Consider the following 23383-nt stretch of genomic DNA (forward strand, 5'->3'; position numbering starts at 1 on the left):
ATAAACGTTGTTGTTGTTGCCAGTGTGCTCGCAAAGGTCTTACAAAATGGCGCTAACATTAAAGAGAGATCATTTTATTTCGCTTGATATGTACTGTTATGGCGTTGATTTGGCCCCCGGATCTGAAGAAGAGGGTCCAACGTTTACTGGTTTGACGAAAAGTGTTACTGAGGAAGAACAATCGCTTTGCATGTGCCTTATAAATTTCTTTGCCGTCCTCTACAGAACAAGAACGAGATTTGACCAAATTCAAGGTTTTGTGGAGAACTTGAGCACGTATTAAATAAACGGTCAATTGTCCTTCGCCGTTGCTACAAATTTAGTTCCTAGATCGTTCGGCCACATCGTAGAAGTTGTGCAAGTTGAACGAGTAGGAATAATCGCGACTTACTTGAAATAAGCTGAAAATATGTATTTTCATTCCCGGAGGGGGGGGGGGGGTACTCAAGAGATGGTTGGGTAGGGAGGTGCGGCCCCGGCGTTCAAACTCTGACCCTGTTTAATACACAAGTCTCTGATTTCCCTATCCCATTTAAGACACAATTCAAAATTTTCAGACCCTATCTAGGACATTTAACCCAGAATCATACCCTGTTTAGGACTAGAATGAAATAAGAATACACTAGTTTCTTACTGTATTTTAATGCATTGGCAATCACAGTCTACTTGAAATCATTGAAATATCCTTCGTTCTTCAAAAGACCAATAAACAGACATCTACGCTTACCCTGTTAAGCCATTAGGTCATGTTGGGATGCCCTGTTTAAGACAGACAGTGATGAAATAGATACCCCGTTCAAGACAAAACACCCTGAAAACCATACCCTATTGGGCCGCACGTCCCCGTTAAGGTCACATAAGGGAGTACCCCCCCCCCCCCCCACCCCAGGTTTCAAGTGAAGTTTCGTTGACATTTTTGGGTGCGGCGGGGGCTTAAAATACCATGCGGGAATCGATTAGGTGAGTCGAGGAAATGTTGAAATCTTTGCCGGATAAGCGTGATGAAAGCAACAAATTTGACACTTGAGCAAACTCGCGCTGTGTCGAAGAAGGAAGGGAAGACGAGAGTTCTTATTTTTTGGCTGGAACAGGAAGGAGGAAAGAGACAAAAAATTATGGTTGGAATTTGGTCTGAAACACTTTTTTAGATGATGAAAAAACTAGTTATTTGTTGTTGGTTTGATGCTAGAAGGCCCGCCAACGATAAGGCCAGCTTTGGCTATCGCTATAGGCTAGCTCATTTTAATAAAACTAAGCAAAAACAGTTGAAACAAGGAAATTGATGGATCGAAGTACGACAGGTGCCAAGCTTCACATGAAGCTTTTATTGAAGTAAATACAAAATTTCTCGAGTAATTAAAACATTTTCCGGTTGTTTACATTTTGGATATATAAAGTCTGGCGGCTTTCGAGTACTACAGTAGTCGCTTTCTTTATGAATGCAAAGTACATCCCGCAGCGACAGGGAGCGCTATAACAAGAGACAAAGACTTGAAACGTGAACAATAAACTTCACAAAGTCAAATAATAAAACGATGGAATAAAAATGAGGAAAACTACTTTGAGCATCGCATTAAGTTCATGAAACATAATCAAACGTAACCCAGAGATCTTGAATAATTTAGTGCATTTTGTTTGTCATGAAGACCCCTAGGTTCTTGAACCTACCAAATAGCCAATTAAGAGAATGCGTCTTCTCGTGCAGGTCGAAAATAAGGAGCATCTATGAATTTTCAGTAAAAGTTATGAGAATACAATGACGATTTGATCCCAACAACTTAGCAATTAAATTGGAAAGAACTGGAGGAAATGAACTATAGACAGGATTACATTATAGACTTGCTACAAGCACAAAAGACGAAAAACCGTTCTGGAAAAAATAAATCAAACACTGATTACAGGAATATATGCCCCGTCATTGTCTTCCAATTTACCATTTTTTCATTCCTCCTCAAGAATTGTACACTTGTCTTGTAGACTTGACGAGGGCAGTGGTACACTGGAAAACGAGAAATCTATGAATACAAAGAAATTTAGAAGGGTTTACGGGAATACAAGCCTCCTCCTTGTCTTCCTATTCACTATGTTTTTCGTCTGTTGTGTTTATAACTAGAGTGATGGTACACTAGAAAACGTTTCTTACATCCTGTCTCAAAACACCCTGCTCCAAGGCGTTCAGATAGTGGAGAGCCGCGAGAAGCAAAATTGCTATGCACGCGAAAGATTGACGGTTATCTAGGGAGAATTCTCTCTTTTGTTTTGTTCCACTTCGAACTGTCCGAACTCCTGGGAACTGCTAAGTCTCGTTACAAGAGTGAAGCAGTCAAATGGCACGAAAATGTATCAACCGCAACATAATCTGCGACGGACATTTCCCCAATTTTCCTTTGCCGAAATCGCCCTTGGGAATTGAGAACTGTTTGACTTCTTAAAACGAGTGGGGAAAAGGGGCGGGGGGAGAGCGTGGGGGGGGGGGGGGGGAAGCGAGATTGTCCGTCGCAGGGTAGGTTAAACGTGGGAATTTTCACCGTCACGATAAACTTTCAAAGCTATTTTAAGTTATGTCAGTTTGAAGTTATTTAATTAAAGGATGTATTGTAATTGAAGCATTTGAAAACATGCAATAAATAAAGTTCGTTTTACACCTGCGACAAGAAGAACTGAAGATGTATACTGTTCAATTCAATTCAATTCAATTTATTAAAGCACATTTTTCACGAAGGTAAGGCAAGAATGCACTAGCCCGCAAATAGCATAGGCTAATCTAGGCGGGTAGTGCAGTTGATTAGTATATATTTACAGAATATAATTTAAAGATATACCAATAATTAATGTGTAATAAGTTAAGTAAAAAATAATGACTGTCTAAATGACTGTTACTGTATCAGTAATCAACTAAGGCCTTTGTATGCATGGGCTTAAAGCACGGGAATACTGAATCAGCTGAAAAAGGTATGATTTTTGGATCTTTTCTCCAGAATGAAACATGCAATTAAAACATGCGGCTTTTTGTTTCAAATGTCGACCTGGTTTCCGGGAAGCAAATCTTCGAATCAAACTGATAAGGTTCAAAAGAAATGAAAAAACTGCTTACTTTTGTTATTTTCACATAGCTTTTTTTATAACAGCCACTTAATCCCAACTTGTGTAGTCCCCTAAGTGGAAATTTCACTAAATCTATACTCCGATACTATTTGCAGTGTATTCGTTTAATTTACGCAGGAAAGATTCATTGAAAACAGCAACTGACGGCTCAACATTTTCCCGCCATATCAGTCACTTGGCAGAACTGACAAAGATGCAAGTTCGGTGAGAATTGTAAACAAGTAAAACATGAAAAGAGCTTTTAAAAGAATTTTAAAATATCTTTAATTAATATTCTAGGGCACTTTTTGTCACCTTACCGTACTACGAGTAGTGAAACGTAGCTTTTTCCTGCAGTAAATGAAGCGTATCCAGCAGGGGTATTTTGAGCGCGTGGGTCACACGTCACGTGTCTTGTGACTTATACAATCATCCTGATCGATTTTCAGACAACAGATTTCACAAAAAAATTGTCGACATAATTATAAAAAGAACCGCCCTCATACAAAATACCATTTATGTATTTGAAAATGAAAAAAAAAAAAAAACCTGCCATTTTAATTTTGCACCCAATTTAATCAACCTTATCTGAGAAGAATAAATTAGTCTACACTGACATTAGCTGCCGATAATTACATAGTGGATTGTTATTTTCAATAATGCCAGCAATGCTGCCAGTCACTTCAAGACGTATTTGGGCTGAAAGCGTCGGCAATAAATTTAAACACAAATAAAGTGGCAGACACAATTTCCTGAGTGTCTGGATTGATTTCCAAGCAATTTTCTAAGCTTAAGATATAGAATTACTCGATCCTTCTGTCTGGTTTTAGTTTTGAATAATGCTGGCGGATTTCTAAAGAAGTTTCCCCCAAAATAATTCTACAAATTTAACAGTAACGGAGAGTCGAGTCAGTCGTCTTTGCCCAAGAAACCCGAACAGGTGAGAGCCTCGATACACCGTGCAGAGTTTCCTTTAGCTTCGAATTAACCCTTTCAGTCCCATGGGAAATGTCGTATTTTTGTAAAATGGCAACTGTGAACCCTTACACCAACTGTAATACACCAATTAAAAGGTTTTATCAGGGGTATTGTATAAATCATTCCAGCTAAGACAAAGGAAGTAACAGAAGAGAATGAAAAGTGTTTAAAACGAGAAAATATAAACCTTAAAATACATCTCACTTCTCTTATACACTGGGTATACTCCTAAACTATAGCTTAATTTGCAGATCTCAGCACATAGTTACTTGTCAAATGGTGACTTGGTCTTAAAAGTGTAAGAGGAAAAAGTTACAAAAAATGGAGGGGTGGTTAATCATGTCTTATGTAGGAGGGGGGGTAAGATTTTATGCTTCCATTGTGCAGATCTCTCCAAGATCTGTTGGTGTCCAAATTTGATACAAATTGACCCAATATTGGGCATGTAATGACTTTTTGTGCCATATGGCACTCTTGGGAGTGAGAGGGTTAAGACAGGAAAAGATTGTAGTCATCGGAATAGTGATTTAAGTTGAATGTTGAGAGTTACCTGCAAAACGGCGCTCACAAAAACACAAAGCTCAGTAAAGATAATTCATTTGTTAGGGGCAAATATTTTCAAGGTGCTCAGACTAGCTAAGGAGCTAAACTAGTTCGTGATTTTGTAAAGAGAGGCTTGAACGTTGTTTGCTTTTGCTAGCATTCCCTAAAGGCGTTAAATTGCGAGCTTTGGTCTTACAAGCATTACCTTAAAAGACAAACTTTTCCCGAATTTTGCCCCTCAGACAACAGATTTTCACAGCGGCGGACATTTACCCCTAGATAAACCGATAACGAGAATTGCCATCATGCAAATTAACTTATATACAACGGGGTTCATGGAATATTTTAAGCCTGGTGAATAAATGAGAATGATCTATTATTCAGTAAGTGACACAGGCATACTCGGAAAAAAATCCGAGTGCTCCTATCAGGAGTGGAACCTGTAAAGACCTTCCGATTATTAGTTCGGATACTCTGCCACTGAGCTTCAGGACACTCGTGGGAGCTCAGGCCATTAAACTAGGTTCATGCGACAAACGGAGTTCTTGTTTCTCTACGCGCGCTCGACTTGAATGCTCAGGCATCTCCATCAGAAAATTCACTATTGTTGCAGAGACATTTGTTAAAAATGAATGTAGTGAATGAGACCCTTTGGGAACTTTCTTGAATGTAACAACCTTAGATGTTTTGTTTTGGACTTTTCCCCCACGAATTGAAACAAATTCCAGAAAAATTTAAAATCACCGACATTTTAAAACGGTCGGCATTAGATAACATAGGGTGAAGCGGTCCCGCCTGATCGGAATTTTCCGATCGTCCTTGTGACGTCATCGTCCGACTGCTTTCACGAAATAAACAAATATGGCGCTGAAGTGCTTTATTATCCTTTGCATTGTGTGATAAATTTGCCGGCGGCCAGCTCTGTTGGGACAACTATTCCTCAGTTTACACACTGAAGGACTGACAAAGCAGATTTTTTCGAGGAGTGGATGAATGTTTATATGCCTTTACCATTTTATCTTTGCCCACCGCTTCACTCGATGTTACTTCTTTGTACTGTTGCAGAGGACACTACATAACATAGGGTGAGGAGGATCCGAGCCCAACTGGATCCAGTCTTCGTTTGGAAAAGTATTCCTCATTAATTATTTGACTCAAAAGCAGTTCTTTCGATGAATACATGAATTTTCAACAACCTATGTTGAAGTGTATAAAAATATATTTATTTATATTTTTTTAATGGGAGGACTAGCTTCTTTGTAAAAGCCCGAAAGGTAAATGCTTTAGTCCTCCTCCCTGTTGTAATGTTAAAAGTAACTATATTGGACAATATTTTGCTATCTTTAATCATGGGAAATAAAATAAAGTCTGTGATTTCCTTTCCTGTAATCTAGGCACAGTGTTATAGTTTGAAAATCAATCGACCACATTGCAAGCATTGATGTCTCTATATTGGTGCCTGTTTTTATTTTAAAAAAAATTGTTTGAATTTCGGACATGATACCAAGACCAGAAAGGGCATGCATGTGATCATGAAAGACTACAAACTGCAATTTTATAGGAATTATGTCTCTGGTGTGTACCCAGCAACAAATAGCATCTATGGTGACATTTGCATTTACAACTATGCAATTGTTGTATCCAGACTTCTGAAATAATCCAACCACATTAACAATTTGAGTAAACCTAATCAGAAGTTTTCCCCTTTTTTTTTCAACCATTTGATCCTTTCATCAGCCTCTCCAGGGCATGGCAATGGGAAGGGGGCGAGGGGGCTGGGGTAGATTTCTTGTAAGGGGCATTCTCCTGGGGTTGAATTTGTAGAGTCACCAAACATTCTAAATAACAAAAGAGCACTGTCCAGAGTGAAGTTCCTAATTTTCACTAAGTAAACACGTTTTCTTCTAATTGAAGTTTTGTGTATGTGAGGGACTCCATAATTCAAAAAAAGGATCACAACATGTTAAGTTAAAGGAAGGATTGTGTTGTTATTGTTGTAAGAAGTGTCTCAGTGTCATCCTGTGGATTCTAAATCCATTGATTTTCTTTTTTAATTATTATTATTCCAAAGGTTAGATCCCCACATTTGCAGCAATTGACAGGACTCAGCAGAACTGTATTATGGGGGCAAAAGTTAACCAAAAATTAATAAATATTAACTCTCCATGATTTCCAAAGTTACCAGTACCCTTGTAACAGGAAAACTTTACAGTATTTTTCGTTTCAAAACTTGAAAATTATTAGCTTTGCGACCTGATCCATAGAAGAAACGTAGCAGGTTCTTTTGGGAATTTGTTCGCAAGGAGCAAAGTCATCATAATTTTCTTCCATTATCAAGACGCGAGCTACGCAAAGGTAAATTACAACTCAAATCTCCCGCCAGATTTTCCCGGGTTCCCGCTAATATAGGCAGTTCAGCGGAAGAAGGGAGTTATTGCTACTCTTCCCAAATATCGGTCAAAGAACACAAAAAAAGCGCACGCGTTGTGTTTGACATTATCGCGCTTTATTTGACCTGCAACGAAAAATCACTTGTTGTTTATGATTCATTTCTGCAAATGCCACTACACGTCACCCTCACCCTATTATGTAGTGCAAAAACAGTACAAAGAAGTATTAAACAGTACTTTCGTGAAAGATGTAAACAGTTTCATCAGGTGTTGAAAATTCATATAACAGCATATGTTCATGTATTCATCGAAAGAACTGCTTTTGAGTCAAATAATTAATGAGGAATACTTTTCCAAACGAAGACTGGATCCAGTTGGGCTCGGATCCTCCTCACCCTATGTTATGTAGTGTCCTCTGCAACAGTACAAAGAAGTAACATCGAGTGAAGCGGTGGGCAAAGATAAAATGGTAAAGGCATGTAAACATTCATCCACTCCTCGAAAAAATCTGCTTTGTCAGTCCTTCAGTGTGTAAACTGAGGAATAGTTGTCCCAACAGAGCTGGCCGCCGGCAAATTTATCACACAATGCAAAGGATAATAAAGCACTTCAGCGCCATATTTGTTTATTTCGTGAAAGCAGTCGGACGATGACGTCACAAGGACGATCGGAAAATTCCGATCAGGCGGGACCGCTTCACCCTATGTTATCTAATGCCGACCTTTTAAAACCTGGTTGTTTTTAAGGAAATACGGTGGTAGCCGCTCCTTATACGCGGGAATGGCGCACGCGGCTTAAGCATGCGCACTCATTTTGCTGCGTTGTCAAAAGCAACCACAATCTTGTTCCCAGAGGCTTCTTTTGAATCAGCAGCAAGGACGCAAAGCGTGTGGCCTCCTCTAGCCTAAACGCGCAAAGGCTCTGAGAATGAGATAGGAGCCACGTATAAAAATGTTTCCATGCGTATTTGTAAAGCTTTTCGCTTGCTTGCGATTAACGATGGTTGCTGGAACGCCAACAAAAAATGGCTCTAATTAGGATATGGATTATCAAAAGCGTTGTACACATTGCAATGATGAAAAGCAACAAAATAAACTCGCTAACGTTTCAAGAGGCCGCTGCCACTTGATGGCTACTTCATATTTGTGGAAACAAGCAAACTAACACGGTAACAAAAAAGTGAGCGAAGAATGCATTTTAACTCCTTTATTTCTAAAATCAAATCTTGAGTACTGTAACCTAAATCTACCATTTGAATCTATGGGGGAAAAAACCTCAAGTGCTACTATTCAAATAATAGCTACCGAGCAGCTCTTTCCTGTGGCGCTGGCGGTTTAATATGCTGTACAAGGTGGTTTTAACCTTTGAATCTGTGGATGAAACGCCAAAATTAGACCATTCAAATGAAGGCTGTTGACCTGTACTCTCCTTTGGTGCTGTTTATCACGTTGTAAAAGGTGGCTCTTACTTTTGAATGATATTTTGTAAATGGAATTCCAATTAAGTGTCTCTGACTACTCGAATGAAATCTTACAAACAACACTTTTTTGTGGTACGTTTTATTACGTATAGCAACATAATTGTAAATTTTTAGTCTGTGGATAAAATCCTAGCATACAGATAATTAAAAAATGGAAGATACTAAGTAGCAGTATCCTATTGGTGAAAAATTCTTGGCAAACAAGCATCAGACTGATAGACGTCAGCTCAGATATCTAAATTCGGATTTTACAAAGCCAGGTGTCATCACTTTGAAAGTGGAAATTCTCGTTCAAAATTTGTTTCGAAACCTAAGAATTGACAAGGCCTGTCATTTGCACTTCGTCTGTTTTTACCAAGGATTCTAATTCTTCCAACATGAGAAATATTAGAAGGGACGCTCAAAACCTACGGGGACCATTATCTCATAGAACCACAGACACTATTTAATTCACAAAGTTTACCTTTGTCCCTCATGTGTGCTCCGTACGCAAGTGGCTTATACTCAGAAAGTCAACAAACCTGCACGGTGCATGATATTCAGTAATAGAGCTGTCAGAGCGAGTACACAAAGATCCTTGAACCGCTGTTGTTCCCGCGATTTCCTTCAGAACCACAGTAAGCTATATAACGAAAACTTATGTGAATACAGTTTAAGTTCAAGGTGGTGTTGCTTCACATGTAGGGTGCACTGCCAAAAAACTGAATTGATTTAAATTACATTCAGTTAACAGAGATTGCTTCCTTCAAATGCCAAAGTTTTATTTTACATCCACTGTTTTCGCGGACGCAATATTTCAGAGTCATCAAAGGTATTCTTGCGTCCATTCTAACCAGAATATTTATATGCGTTTTCATGAAAGGCATATCTTGGTTTGTTCAAATATGACAAAGTAATTATTTTTCTTGTTACCTGCCCTACTCGTGACATATCGCACGTTTAAGGTCTTTGTTTTGTAGACACAGTAATATGTATTTATTGGATTTTACTGCTGTAAGTGAAAATCTGTTTTAACGCCACAACTTTGCTTCACAAGGTAAGTTACACATCATTTGTCTCTGAAAAAAGAAATGCATATAAAAATTCCTATTAATTCCAGAAATATATTGATTTCATTTTTACTGCCCAGTTACATGATCAAGAAACACTTCAAAACCTGTGTCTTAAAGACTCGTTCTAGTGGATTGTCAAAAAATTTTGTTGTTGTATAAATTAACCACAAACAAACGATCCTTGTAACCTGGATCTTGCAGGTTTTGAGTGTGTGCATGGATGTTATCTCGGTATTGAGCACTATCTTAAGGTGGATTTCCAGTGTCGCATAAATTTTGCGTGCGTACAGACGTGAATTTAGCTGGTTTTACGTACGTAAATATGTTTTAGTCCTGTCGTGTTGTTGCAGGAGGTAATCTAACTTTTTACTCTATTTAGGACGAAATTCTTAACTGTTGCCATTCAAACCAGTTACTAACTATGTTCAAACGTAAGCTAACGTCTGTCTGTTATGCTGTACAAGGTGGTGGTAATAGTAGATTATAATCCTCTCAGGATTCAAGTTACTGAGCAGCACTTTCCTTTGGTGCTGTTTGTTAAAAATTTTCGTGTGCAACACAAAATGTTAATTTGAGTTTCGCCAATGTTTACAGCGAATCTTGTTCTGTTTATTTTTGCAGGGAAACTTCGAGGATTTGAAGTTATATCATCACACTCAAATCACCACTTACCAGTGTTCTCCGCGCGACGCTACAAAGAAGGATAACACTGATAAAATACGATACAGGAAGATAAATATATCTGACGCGAGATGAATAACAATTTACAAGTGGTATTAACAGAAGATACAGCTGGCTACATTCACGTATTGTAAGTTTCAGTCGAGCGCTTATCTCGTCCAGGTCGAGTCGTCACGATGGTGTATTTGTTTGGGAGCAATTTCTGCGAAGACCAAAGAGCACCTTTTGAGCTGTCCGTGACAACGACAACCATAGCAGCCATCTTGTGTGCTTTAACGATGCCAGGAAACTTGTTAATCTGCTGGGCAATCATAAAAGATCCAAACAAAGAACTCAAATCTTCATTCAACTATCTAGTTTTGAATCTGGCCATCGCTGACCTCATCACTAGTTTAATAACGGAGCCGTCTTTTGTCGTGTTTCATATCAGAGAGGCCAAAGGCGACGAAGTCATGAATCGTATAGCGATTGTTCATCTCGTTTATTTCATATCGTGCACTGCTTCAATGCTAAGCATTTCAGCACTAACCACTGAGAGATACCTCACCGTTACTTCAAAATACCGGCGAACTTGCTCGCGCTCAAAAACAATCGCCGCGTCTGTTATGATATGGATTTTCTCCATCGCTGTTTCGTTTGTTTACTTTGCGATCGGTTTCTACACTTTCGTTTTTATCTTTGCTAATTTAATAGTCATCGCTACCCTTGTTACCATAACGTATGCGTACGTTCGGATCTATCAAAGCCTCCATGCGCATGTTGAACAGGGTGTAACAACAGAGAATGACAGATTTAGGGAACAAAGACTAAAATACGAGAAGAAAGCAACAAGATCTTTCCTCCTCGTACTTTTCGCCTTCATTTTCTGTAACGTATCTTCATGCGTCATGGTTTACGTCATTCTATTCTGTGACGTATGCAGTTGTGAGACCATTCATTGGCTACGTGATTTGCAGTTTCTGATGGCGCTCCTCAACTGTGCAGCAAATCAGTTTCTGTACGCATGGCGCATGCCCACTTTTGTGAGAGCCTTCAAACTGATCTTACCTTGCACAGCGAGTTCCGTGAGGAGACACAGAGTGGAAAGTAGTTCAAGTCATTTGCAAGTGTCTTCAATAACAACAAATGACAATAACAACAGGCATTCCACTGAAACATCTTTTTGTGCCGATAGTTTGAAGAATGGTGTCTATTGTAGCACCACAGTGTAGGAAAAGTAGCCGAACAAGAAAGGTTAAACTTGTCACAAAGGTAAAACGGTTATGTACAAACTAAACACTGCTTTTAAGGTGACTCCTTCGAAATAAATGCTGACGTGCAGCTTTTTTCACATATTGTTTACTATCGTGTAATATTATCTCTTAACATGTGCAATAACAAGAATAGATCACCTTCCCGCGAAAGAGCTACGATCCTTTCAAGTTACCCCAAGTTACGTCACTCAAGTTGCACAGATGCAGCTCTTTTGCTATTGGAAATTTTGAAAATTGTAAGCTTACAGCTCTCGGTTCGTCAGAACAACACAAAGCATGCAGCAGGAACTCTTCCTCTAAACATGTATAGGAAAGAGCTACCTGTCGGCGACCAAGTCAACGAAGAACCCAGTTCAGCTAAAGATATCGGTGACCAGCTGTCTGAGTATGATTCTGACTCCTGCAACGATGAAGACAGTGGCATCCACGAAGAAGACGCGGTGGAGGCTGTTCCTGTAAACTTCCTATCAAGGACAGTGCGCATGCGTACAGGACGACCCCACAAGCTGCATAGCTTAAATACTTATCGTGTCTATATAAAGGTTTTACTTACTTTCGACCCATCACGCTGTCACATCGTGCTCTTTCGTCATACTGAGGTAGAAAAGCTATTTGAATTAAAAAAATCAATCCAAAGGGCCAATCTACATCCGATCTTAAATTTATTAGCTTTTGCAGAAAATTTTTTAATGCATTTTTCTGGGAAAGAAAAAAAGGGATTCGGGATAGCGGTGAAAATAGTGCGGGATTCGGGATTCTCGTGAAAAAGGAGCGGGAATGCGGGAATGCAGGAAAAATCGGCAAGTGTGCTAAAGATAAAAAGTTATAGTTAACTCGCGTTCAGTTCGACTGACCTTATGAGTATCGGAATAAGGATAAACGAAAAGCCTCTAGATCTCTCATTTTAGGTAAACTTAAGAATGAGTGTCTGCAATGCTTGCTGGTATAGAATATTCAAGAGCCATTTTGTATCCCGGAAACTAAAAAACACTCTTATGACGGATTTTCAACAACTATTGTACGTATTCTTATGCTGCTACACGTTCAATCGAACGCACTCTTTTTCATTGCTACAGGAAAAGTATAAAAGTGAGAACTTTTGTAAGAATTCGTTAAATCATCAAAAACAAAGACGTGTCATCGCAGATGACAACAAACGCATTTGCTTTGGAAAAGGAACACATTTTCCATGAGACTTTATTTTAAGGGTCCCCAGCTGATCTGATCTCACTAATAAGGCTTTTAACCATAAAACAGTTATTAAGCAAGAAAATAATAAAACGCACAAATTATATGTTTAAATTCATCAAAGATTTCCCATTCTTTAATAGATTATTTTTGTTTAAGAGTCCAGTTCGGGAAATCTATTATCGATTGAGTTGAAGACTTCTTTTGAAAAACGATTATTCACTGCTGCGCCATTGTTGTTAATGTTCCGGTTGATAGCCAAGCCCTCAGTGGCTTAAATGACGCACCATTAACTGACAAGGAGACAGAAACAAAAGCCTGAGATTATTGCATCTGTTCATTTTATTTCTTGTTGACAGTCACTTCCAAAAAAGAACAATATAACCAACGAGAACAGAAAGATAATATTAAACCACATTTAACACGGATTCAACTAAAACCACCAAAACAATTATGTGCAGGGAAAAATGCAGAAACGCACTTTTTTTTTTCCCTGCTTCTCAGCTCTTGCTGGCTAAAACTAACAAAGTGAGGCCGTGGAAACGAAAATTAATGAGCAGTGCTTCAATGTGGTATACTATTTATTACGCAGTTAAAGATGGTTCAAATAAACTCAGCGTCCGTTGAAGAAATCCTACGATGCGGCCATTCACAGGAAAGCCATTAAGCAGTACTGTCCTACAGTGCTGTTTGCGATGTTGAAAAGGTGCTTCTAACTTTTGTATCTGTGGAATTAAAACTTAAGTGTGATCGTTAAAATGCTGTTTATCACGCTAAACAAGGCGGTTCTAACCTTTGAATTTCTGAATGAAATCGTAACTGTTCACCATTAAAATTAAATGTTGCTGTTTATTTTATAAAAGCTCATTGTAACTTCCTTGCTGTGGATGAAATTCTTTGGTGTAATTATTAAAACTGAAAGCTACCAAGCAACACCCTCTTATGTTACCGTCTATTAAGGTGAGAAGGCTTCTTCTTAAGAAATTTTTTAATAATTGTACCATTGTTAATTTGCAAACTTCAGGAGGTACACGAGTTTAGAATCACCTCAATTAAAAGTTACGAGTAATAACCATCACGCGCTGGAAAACTATTTTCCTGTGAGAGACAACAAGTGTTTCCACAAAGTAATAATCAAAGCGTGCAGTAATCTAAAAGGTCTTTATAACTTGTGTCCCATCATACCGGCTGTTAGTTAAATTAGCTGCAACAGACATGTTCTCTTCTTTCCCAACAATGTCTGTACCCTCTGTCACGGGCCCTTCAGTTGCAACGCAAACCTCTCCAGAATTGCTGCCATACGCTGACGAAAGCAGTAACTCTCAGTTTTCAAGTTCCTATTCTATCCGCTCCATTTTGTCTTCTTCATCGACGTCTCCGCCAGCAGCTCGCGTTTGTTCGTCTCTCCTCTATCCCCAGCTCCTGCTCGCTGGGGATCCTGGTCCTGCAGAATATTCACCTATCCCCTATCATCACTGCTGTTCACACGGAGCATGCGCTGCCAACTGGCAAACAGATTCAGGTGCGCCTGAACGATTTTTGTGACTTGATTACTTAACAACCTTTTAATCGCAAAGCACTAGCCAGTCACATTAATAGGGGCCTTCAGATCTGAATACCAGTACGACTTTCAAATTTCAAAGCAGTTACATCTCCAGAACTCATCTACTGGTAAACAATAGGGAAGAACGACAGGGAGACCCTAAAAACGAGACAGTGTAACAAGTGATTATCTAAAGCACGCGAACTGGATTTGAAAAGTCGCACTTGTATTCAATCTCGTTCTTGAAGTCCGATCTGAAGATCCCTTATATCACATTTAAAGGAGAATTTCATACAGGCGTTGAGTTGAAACAAAGAAAAACACAACACATGTACAAATTCCAAAGGAATTAATTTTTTTATGATCATTCAACCAAGAGACGGGAGTACATTTTTCATACATGTTGTATTCCGTACGTAATGGATGATCATTAAAATTGACTGACATACAGCAAGTTTAATTTAGGTTGCGTTCGATTGACCGTATTCCGGAATAGGAATGAGCGGAATGGCTGTTAGATTTCTCTCGTTAGGTAAATTTGGCAAGATATTTCTGTAAACTTTCCCTGACACATGATAATTTAAGATAGATTCTGCACTCTAGTAACTCCAAAAACCTCTTATGAGGGACTTCTTGTCAACATTGTACGTATTCCTATTCAGGAATAGGGTCAATCGAACACACCCTAAGTCATTGAACTATTGGCTGAGAGAATAGGTATAATGGGTTACAAGTCATTTAGAATACGAATTCTTGTTAAAACATTGTACAGAATATTTGAGCTGCTCCATCGTTTAAAATTTCATTATCTCTATATATGAAATCAACGCCACCTTAAATTGTCATCGGGTCAATTTCCAACCCACGCATTAATTACAAAATAACCAGTGTATGGTTGTTCCGAAAGTAAGTTGAGACGGAATGGTGCGTTGTGGGGGAAATACTAAGAGCGAGGGAAGCTTTGCTTGCATTGCCCCATGCCACTAAGATGGCGCGGGGATGGAAGATCTGCGTTGGACTTTTTTTAGGGGGGGGGGGGAGGAGGCGGGGGAGGGGTGGGATGGAGTTCAAATACCAAAAGGCAGAATTCCACAATCCACCTTACTGTAGCAGGAAAATGCTGATAAGCACCACATTGCTGATTTTCACTTCAAACGCCCTTGATGCTTACGCTGTCATGGCTTGTAAAAACAAGAATTAGGTTATTTTTACTGCTCTTTTAGAGGAAAACAACAAGAGTGAAGCGAACAGGAAGGGGAAAGGAAAACCCAGGAAAAGATCGCGAACCATCTTCACGCCAACACAGTCGGAAAGGTTGGAAAGCACATTCTCCAGACAGCAGTACGTGGCTGGACAGGAACGTCGGCAGCTGGCTGCCTCGCTCAAGCTTACAGAAACACACGTGAAGGTCTGGTTCCAAAACCGGAGGATCAGATTACGAAAACAGGCTACTCAAGAGACAGATATTGCAGAAACATCTGAGTAATGAACTAACAGTGCTTGGAAAAAAGAGAAGATTTAATTATCAAACTGAAATGTACATATTTGCTAAATTAATGGATAAAGAAAGCGCTGAAAACAAGCTGAACTTTCACTGAACTATACACCATCTTTTACTTTTTCCGTGCAAACATTTTAATGGATGGTCAAAGCACATGATGAAAACTAAATAATTTATCAAACAATTTGATAACTCAAATAACATGGACAAGCAAGTTGCAGAAAATATTATGTAATTGCCGCAGACCAGTGAACTTTCCGTCTCTGATAACTTATCCAGCTGGAGTCCATGCCATTAACAAAATTAATGCAAACATACTTTTTTAAACAACACTGGCTGATAGGAGAGAGTACTTGTGTTTTAACTATATGGATGAAATGAAGCAAAGTGATCACCCCCTGGTCCACTTACTACCGAAACCCGTTGTTAATAGCTGCCATTATGATTTAAGGACAACCCCGCAGCAATTTTACTTGTTTAAAAACTTAATTAATTGTAGAATCAGAACATGTTTTGAAAATTTCAATTTACAAGGTGAGTACTTGTAAAACATAATATACATGAAATTTACAGTTTTACCATAATATGGGAAACTACTGTAAATATTATTTACACGATCCTTTTTTGCAGTGATTATTTGAGGAACATGTAAATATACTGTAAAATATATTACACGTATTTACAGTATCTTCTTTGTAAATAAGCTGTAAATATTGCTTACAAGATCGTGTAAATAACATGTAAAAAAAGCGTTTACAATCGCTGAAAAGTAGTACTTGCGTGACGCTGTAAAAAGCCTGTAAATCGAAGAAGGGGAATTGAATTGACTCTGTAAAAAGCCTGTAAATCGAAAAAGGGGGCCTGACTTGATTCTGTAAAAAGCCTGTAAATCGAAAAAGGGGGCCTGGCTTGACTCTGTAAAAAGCCTGTAAATCGAAAAAGGGGGCCTGACTTGATTCTGTAAAAAGCTTGTAAATCGAAAAAGGGGGCCTGGCTTGACTCTGTAAGAAGCCTGTAAATCGAAAAAGGGGGACTGGCTTGATTCTGTAAAAAGCCTGTAAATCGAAAAAGGGGGCCTTGCTTGACTCTGTAAAAAGCCTGTAAATCGTAAAAGGGGGCCTGGCTTGATTCTGTAAAAAGCCTGTAAATCGAAAAAGGGGGCCTGGCTTGACTCTGTAAAAAGCCTGTAAATTGAAAAAGGGGGCCTGGCTTGACTCTGTAAAAAGCCTGTAAATCGAAAAAGGGGGACTGGCTTGATTCTGTAAAAAGCCAGTAAATCGAAAAAGGGGGCCTTGCCTACTCGCTGTAAAAAACCTGTAAATCTAAAAGGGGGGCACTACTTTGACTTCTGAAAAACCCTCTAAATCGTATACGGGTGCCTGGCTTGTCGCTGTAAAAACCCTGAGCGCATACCATTTAAATAGAATTTTTGGTGGATTTCTTTGGACAAATGGAACTGCACTAATTGAACCGTGCGCGCGATCCATTTCGTCAAAAATTCTGGAATTTTCGGTTCAGAAGCAAATGGAACAGTAATTTCCGGAAAGTTCATCTCGAAAAAAGACCGGTTCATTGAAGTGGAAAAAACCGTTCCTCTTAACACCTGGAAATTTCGGAAATTCAAACCGAAATTTTGGCCATTAATTGCATCCGAAGTTTCTGGTGCCAGTGGGCCGGGTCTGGGTATCAACAAAACATGGCCGTTTTACCGTGAGGAGCCTGGAACTGGTAAGTGTGGACAAATTCCCGAAGTATTCTGGTGAAAGCGCATCTCGTACCCAGAGTCTTCAGGCTTTTTGAGCGGGACAACGCCGGCGACTAACCGCTGGCCAAAGAGCCTGAGGACTCTGGGTACGAGGTTGGTAATTTAAGCGGTAAAAGCGAGAAAAAGGAAGAAAAACGGTGGTAAGCTCAGCTCGAAAAAGGGGGACTGGTTCAAACTCATCCCCAGGTTTTCAAAAATTCTCGGTGCCCTGGAGCTCTGTCAAAAATGGCTTTCTTCAAAGACCTCCCTCTGAACTATGACTTCAGGTTGCAAAGACGAGCAGAACTAGCAGAAAGGTGAGATAAAGAGTTTTTTTATTATCAACACTATAATCCCAGGTGGAAATTTAAGACCTTGTAAGATCTTGCAAGATCTTGTAAGAATCTTGTAAGAATGAAAATAACACTAAGATCCTAATAAGATCTTGTTAAGATTTTAGATCTTAATAAGATCTTACGGCACTTCTTTATAAAATCTTAATACAAACTATACAATCTTCAGCATTTTAAGATCTTATAAGATCTTACAAGATCTTACTAAATTCTTGTAAGATACTTGTAAGAATCTTGAAAAAATCCTCAACCTAACAATCAATAAGATCTTAAAAAATTTGAATAAGATCTTATCCATTTCTTAATATTTTCTTATTAAGATCATATCAAAATTTGTGACAAGATCTTATAGGAATTCGTGTTAAGATCTTAAGAATTAACTTACAAGAATCTTGTTAAGATCTTACTATGAATTAAAAATAAGATCTTAAACAGATTTTGATAACATCTTACCTATATCTTAATGTTTTCTTAATAAGATCTTAATCGAAATTTGTACCATAATCTTACAACCATTCTGATTAAGATCTTACTACCTTACAATTATCTTGGTAAGATCTCAGCATCAATACCGGTAATTAATAAAAAGATCTTTTATAAACAGTTTCTATGAAGATCTAGTAAAAAAAAAAAAAAACCTTTCTGTTATCTCAATTCTTTATTAAGACCTTACAATAATCTTGACAGGATCTAAGAATAAATGCCAGCAAGACTCTCACACTGACTGTGATAATCTCTTTACAAGTGACATCTTGTACATCTTAATACTGTTTTCTTCAGTGTCCTAAGTTGATAAACGCTATGTAGGCATGTGTGTTTCTAAACAAAGGCTTAAAAGATATGACTGTTAAGACTTACAGTTTGCAGTTTACAGATTGTATTCGCATAACTTAATGCACCGTCCAACACTGAAACGCATTTGTGAAAACACTATTACTTACAAACCTTCTTTGATGAATCTAAACTCCATTCAATGCCAAAAAGAACAACAGTGCTTTGACTCATAATTCCTACGATTTTCATGTACAATGCTAGCTTTTAAAATGAGCAAGAAAACGTGGGCCGGAATCACACTGAATCACAGCAACAACACCGGCAGCCATCTTGGATTTCATTCAGACTGGGAAGACTGGGCACCATTTTGGTCAGCAGATATTCCACTGCAGGCTCGGAGAAACACCGTTTCATGTTGATTTTCAATCTCGTACCCAGAGTCTCCAGGCTTTTTGGTCAGCGGGGCAACGCCGGGAAGACTCTGGGGACATCGAATTTTATTACCGCAGGATTTCTGCGGTAAAACAATGGAAACCGTTACGGAACAGCCAATCAAAAAAATTGACTTTTTTCGATGTCCCCAGAGTCTTCCCGGCGTTGCCCCGCTGACCAAAAAGCCTGAAGACTCTGGGTACGAGATTGGTTGATTTTAGGGACAAGTCTGAAAAACGACTGCGCATGTACATCGACCTGCGGCAAAAAACGCAGGCTCAGACGCGCGCCCATTCAAAATGACTTCCATTTCGCGGGAAGTAAACAGACGGCATTTAAATTGAAAAAATAAGGTCACTGTTCAAAAGATAAAAAAGTTAACTCAAGTTTTCAAAAGAAAAAATATTTTCCTAACAATCTAGTGGGTGTAGAAATTGAGAAAAAATTGTTTTCGTGCCGCAAACGGCCTTTCGCGTGAAATTTTTATTAAAGTTACGATCCCGGCTAATTAGGGAAAATTATCGCCAATGTTTACTGCACTGTGTTGGCTTTTTCTGGCCACTTTGCTGTCTGTTTTTGGATGTTGGTTCGCTGGTAAAACAAGGAATACTAAGGAGGCTTGTTACGGGGATAGTAAGCCCCTACCGCCAGGTTTGGCGAGAGCTGCCAACGTGCCGGAGGTTGTTTGGTTGAGGTAGTTTGCCTTAGGCATCGCCGAGTGATCGAGAGGCAGGACAGTCGCTGCTCCTCACCTTTTCAAGGGAAACACTCCAAGAAACTGGTAGAAATTCCTGTAAGCCTTTACGGAGTTATCGATAATGACGGGAAGCAAAACGAAAACTATCGACCAGGGAGCACGTGGTGCCATGCGTGTAAAGGAAAGTTCTACAAAAAAACCGAAGGAAATAGTGGTATGGCCATAAAAAAACGAAAGAAGGTAAGCTTAAATCTATTTGCGCACTTCCCTCAGCAGTGTGTATTATTTTATCAGGTCATTTACAAGTACCCATGTTCTCAATACCAACATGTTTTTGTTGCATTTATTGTAGAAAACGAATACAATGAACAGTTTAACAGAAAAGGAGACAGAGTTTTACCAACTTTACAAACAGGAGGCCGAAAAATGTCACACCCTGGAAACACAACTGAATATGATGAAACAACAGCTCATGGAAATGAAAGGTCTAGCTGCTATTAAATTGAACATTTTAACCTTGACTTTACATTACCCCTATGGCATTTTGTATTTGAAAATTCAATTACTTCTTTCAGAATCAACGATTGACAAGAAGTTGGAAGAATTTCAAAAGGCTCTGTACAGGCACCAAATCACCACCCCTGACATCAAGATCTATGATCCACATGACATGCAAAAATTCACGGATAAAAACAGCCTCGGACTGTCCCAGGACATTCTCAACTGTATTACAGGAGGTAAAATCCTAACTGAGAAAAGGAGACAGCTGCAAGAGCAGAGAGCGGTGGCTCTACTACACATCTTTGCATATTTTAGGTGTGTACTTTGAGTTAAGTGATTTGGGAAATTGGTTTGCACCCAGTCATTTATGACCAGCATAATAACAATGTAAACCAATTTGTTTCAACTATGTGACAGGTCACAGAAAACTTCTGCCCTACAGAAGGACAGTGGACTACATGCAGCCAGCTGTGGCATGTCATTGCGAGGATTGTCTGCTCTCCTGTGATGGAGAGTCCACTAAGCCAAACATGGGTCTATCAGATAGTTGTTCAGCGAATTTTAGCAAGGAATAGTATGTATGACTCAGCGACAAATACCCCTCAAACATTTGGTGTGTTAGAAGCGCTTCAAGCATCCACAGCACTGAAAAATGCCATTGGACATACCACTGTTGGACCTGAACTACCTGTGAGCATTGTTCCAGAGACAAATCCAACAGCTTCCTTGCCTTTCTACTTGCGACAAGTTCTGGCACAAGGGCATACAACATTAGTTTTCATTTTAAGATCTAACACAGTTGTGTTTATTCCAACTACACAGGGGATTTTTCTTTTAGACAGCCACCTCCATGGGAACAGTGGGGCTCATGTTGCCTTTGCAGAGTGGCAGCATTCTTTTGAACTACACTCTTGGAACAGTCACCAATGTGAAGTTCCACTAAAGAGTGGAAGCACAGCTGTACACAAAGTGGGTAAAAAAATACAGCTAAAAAAACCAAGGCAAGCAAATTTTGTCAGCAAAATGGACTAAACATTTCAGGCAAAAGTGGACAACAGGTTTAGTTTTTCACAGTTATAACATTAATTTACTTTATGTTGGAAATGTGTAATCAAACATGATAAAATCCGAGTAATATCAAGTGACGATGATTTCAAAAGCACATGTTCACGTATGATGTGTAGACTTGTCAATTTCATCCCTTGTTTGCAGCCTTGTTTGGGAGTCAAATTGTCATTAAATTGTGCTTACAAAGAATTACTTTCGTTAATGTCACTGAAATTTTTGAAAATTGTTAATCTTATTCAAACTAAACTAACGTCTTGAAATCAGACAATTCGACTCACCGGGGGCTGCCATTCTTGATTCATCTCAACGACCCTCAACGGAGACGCGACCTTTGTCGGAATTAGCCACCTTAAACTTCCTCTGATAGCCAACATTCCCTCGAAATAACTTCAGTATGTCAGAGACTTTCCCTTCACCGCAACCGTTGTCAAACTGCGTCCAGTTCCATCTTGTTTAAAAGTAATAATCGCCTTGAAATCGCCCGCAAGGGTAAAGCCGTCATGGCGGTAAACTTTCATTGATCGAACGATCGAACTGAGCGCGAGAAAGCGCCAAACCAAGCGCATGCGCAGTCGTTTTTCAGAGCTGTCGATTTTAGGCGGGATTCACTGGGCGGGATTCAAGTATACAGCACACATTTCCTCTGGATTTTACCTCTGCTAAAGCTAAAAAAAATGATAGCTTCAAGTAGCAAACTGTGGACAACCACTTTTGAGAAAGAGGTAAGTTTCGACACCAATCATTTTGTGAAAGACTGCATGATGTGTGATCATCCACGCAAAGTACAGACAACATGGATTCATGCAGACAACGAGCATGCATAATAATGTGCTTCTTGAAGATTGTTGAGGTGGTCATTCCCCATTTAGTTTTTTTATGAAGCCTTTGAAAACGTTTTTATGGAGTAATTTGTAGCCGGGTTAATATCATGACAGTCTTGGTATAAGCTGAAAACGTGAGTGATCGATCTCGATTTGGCGTAAAGATCAGTTTATGATCTTCGTGGAGTGTATGGCTCATTTTACTCAGATCAGGAACTACAGTGTAACAAGATTGTTACGGGTGAAAAGCTCACTGCAACATTGTCTAAAAAGTTAATGACAGCCTAGCCAGTCACTGTGATCACTCAGAAGAACTGACTTAAAGTGCACAATTTTCGGTTTTACTGTAGATTTTCAACTCCATTTTGTAATCTCAAGGTCGAGACTCAAGACTGCAGCTTCAGAGTCAAGTCACCAAATCCTGCTCAATAAAGTCACTCATATTTATGACTGTTGGAGTCTATTTTAACTGATTTAATTTTGTTGTAAATCGTGACTTCTGCTACTTCTACTCAGGAACAATAATGCTAATGATACTAATACTAAATACAATTTTGTAACTTGCATAATGACAGTATTTGATCAGTACTTGATACCATAGTTCTTTAGTTGAAAATAGCAAGCAAAATAAAGGGAACACTAAGTAACAATCTTTTTGATCAATGCGATAACGTTTTCTTAAAGAGTGACCTATTTCACTGCAGGCGCAACTACAATGTAAGTTGCACTGCCCAGACATACATGTAGATCTGTACAGTTAACAATGAAATAATCATCATTTAATAATAATCTTTTCGTATTTGAGTTTGGAATTTTCTATTTATATCAAAGCCATATATAAATTTAGACTTGGGTTTCCTATGAACAAGGCAGACATGTGCTACTACAAAACATTGTGAGAATGCTGACTGAAGTAAGAGAATGAGATAACACTGTGTACTCTGGTCAGGACATAAGTTAACATGACTGTCTTACTTTCCTCTACAGGTCCCTCCAGCCCTGGAGGTGCAGCTGAATGAAATGTGGGAGAAGATCAATTTTTCAATATTTTATTAATTTTATAAGTTGGAGCTGGCAAGCAACACTTGCAAAGTGAAAGCATCCATGGTATTTTTCTGAGCCACCACAAATTGTCAAAGTGCATGTTTAGAGCCAGTTGAACTGAGTGAGCATCTGTGAGTTGAATGCAGACCTTGTGAGAAAAAAGGGTTCATTTTTATTTTTTAATGTTAATTTACTTATTTTAACTCATTTTTTTTTTACTCAAGATTCACTTTATTCCTTGAAGTCAAATATCAAC

The 23383-nt window shown here is 38.9% G+C and overlaps 4 protein-coding genes across 9 annotated transcripts in view; all 4 read left to right on the forward strand.

The window, feature by feature from the left end:
- The first annotated feature begins 3890 nt into the window (after window positions 1-3890).
- LOC146474873 (tachykinin-like peptides receptor 86C) lies at window positions 3891-12009 on the forward strand. Of its 2 annotated transcripts, none has more exons than XM_085116664.1 (2): window positions 3891-4024; window positions 10149-12009. In XM_085116664.1, exon 2 carries the CDS (start codon window positions 10385-10387, stop codon window positions 11417-11419), a length of 1035 nt encoding a protein of 344 aa, XP_084972790.1. In that variant the 5' UTR covers window positions 3891-4024; window positions 10149-10384; the 3' UTR covers window positions 11420-12009. The 2 variants fall into 2 exon arrangements, with proteins under 2 accessions (XP_084972790.1, XP_084972789.1); XM_085116663.1 differs by lacking the exon at window positions 3891-4024 and adding an exon at window positions 8925-9511.
- Window positions 12010-13483: 1474 nt separating this feature from the next.
- On the forward strand, window positions 13484-15793 carry LOC146474874 (uncharacterized). Its single transcript, XM_085116686.1, has 2 exons — window positions 13484-14171; window positions 15416-15793. Exons 1-2 carry the CDS (start codon window positions 13865-13867, stop codon window positions 15676-15678), a joined length of 570 nt encoding a protein of 189 aa, XP_084972812.1. The 5' UTR covers window positions 13484-13864; the 3' UTR covers window positions 15679-15793.
- A 4220-nt stretch (window positions 15794-20013) lies between these two features.
- LOC146474875 (uncharacterized) lies at window positions 20014-20702 on the forward strand. Its single transcript, XM_085116826.1, has 3 exons — window positions 20014-20178; window positions 20269-20509; window positions 20612-20702. Exons 1-3 carry the CDS (start codon window positions 20058-20060, stop codon window positions 20700-20702), a joined length of 453 nt encoding a protein of 150 aa, XP_084972952.1. The 5' UTR covers window positions 20014-20057.
- Window positions 20703-21867: 1165 nt separating this feature from the next.
- LOC146474876 (uncharacterized) overlaps window positions 21868-23383 on the forward strand; it is an 11118-nt gene continuing 9602 nt past the window's right edge. For 4 of the 5 annotated variants that reach the window (XR_014866089.1, XR_014866090.1, XM_085116683.1 and 1 more), the window contains exon 1: window positions 21868-21984. Coding sequence is in view for 2 of the 5 variants with exons in the window: in XM_085116683.1 (XP_084972809.1) it covers window positions 21937-21984 (48 nt within the window). In the remaining 3 variants the exon portion in view is untranslated. The remainder of the gene's footprint in view (window positions 21985-23383) is intronic. The other variant, XR_014866091.1, reaches the window with a different exon arrangement.

Source organism: Pavona decussata, unplaced genomic scaffold, assembly GCF_977016875.1.
Source record: "Pavona decussata unplaced genomic scaffold, jaPavDecu1.1 SCAFFOLD_87, whole genome shotgun sequence".
Classification (NCBI taxonomy): Eukaryota; Metazoa; Cnidaria; class Anthozoa; order Scleractinia; family Agariciidae; genus Pavona; species Pavona decussata.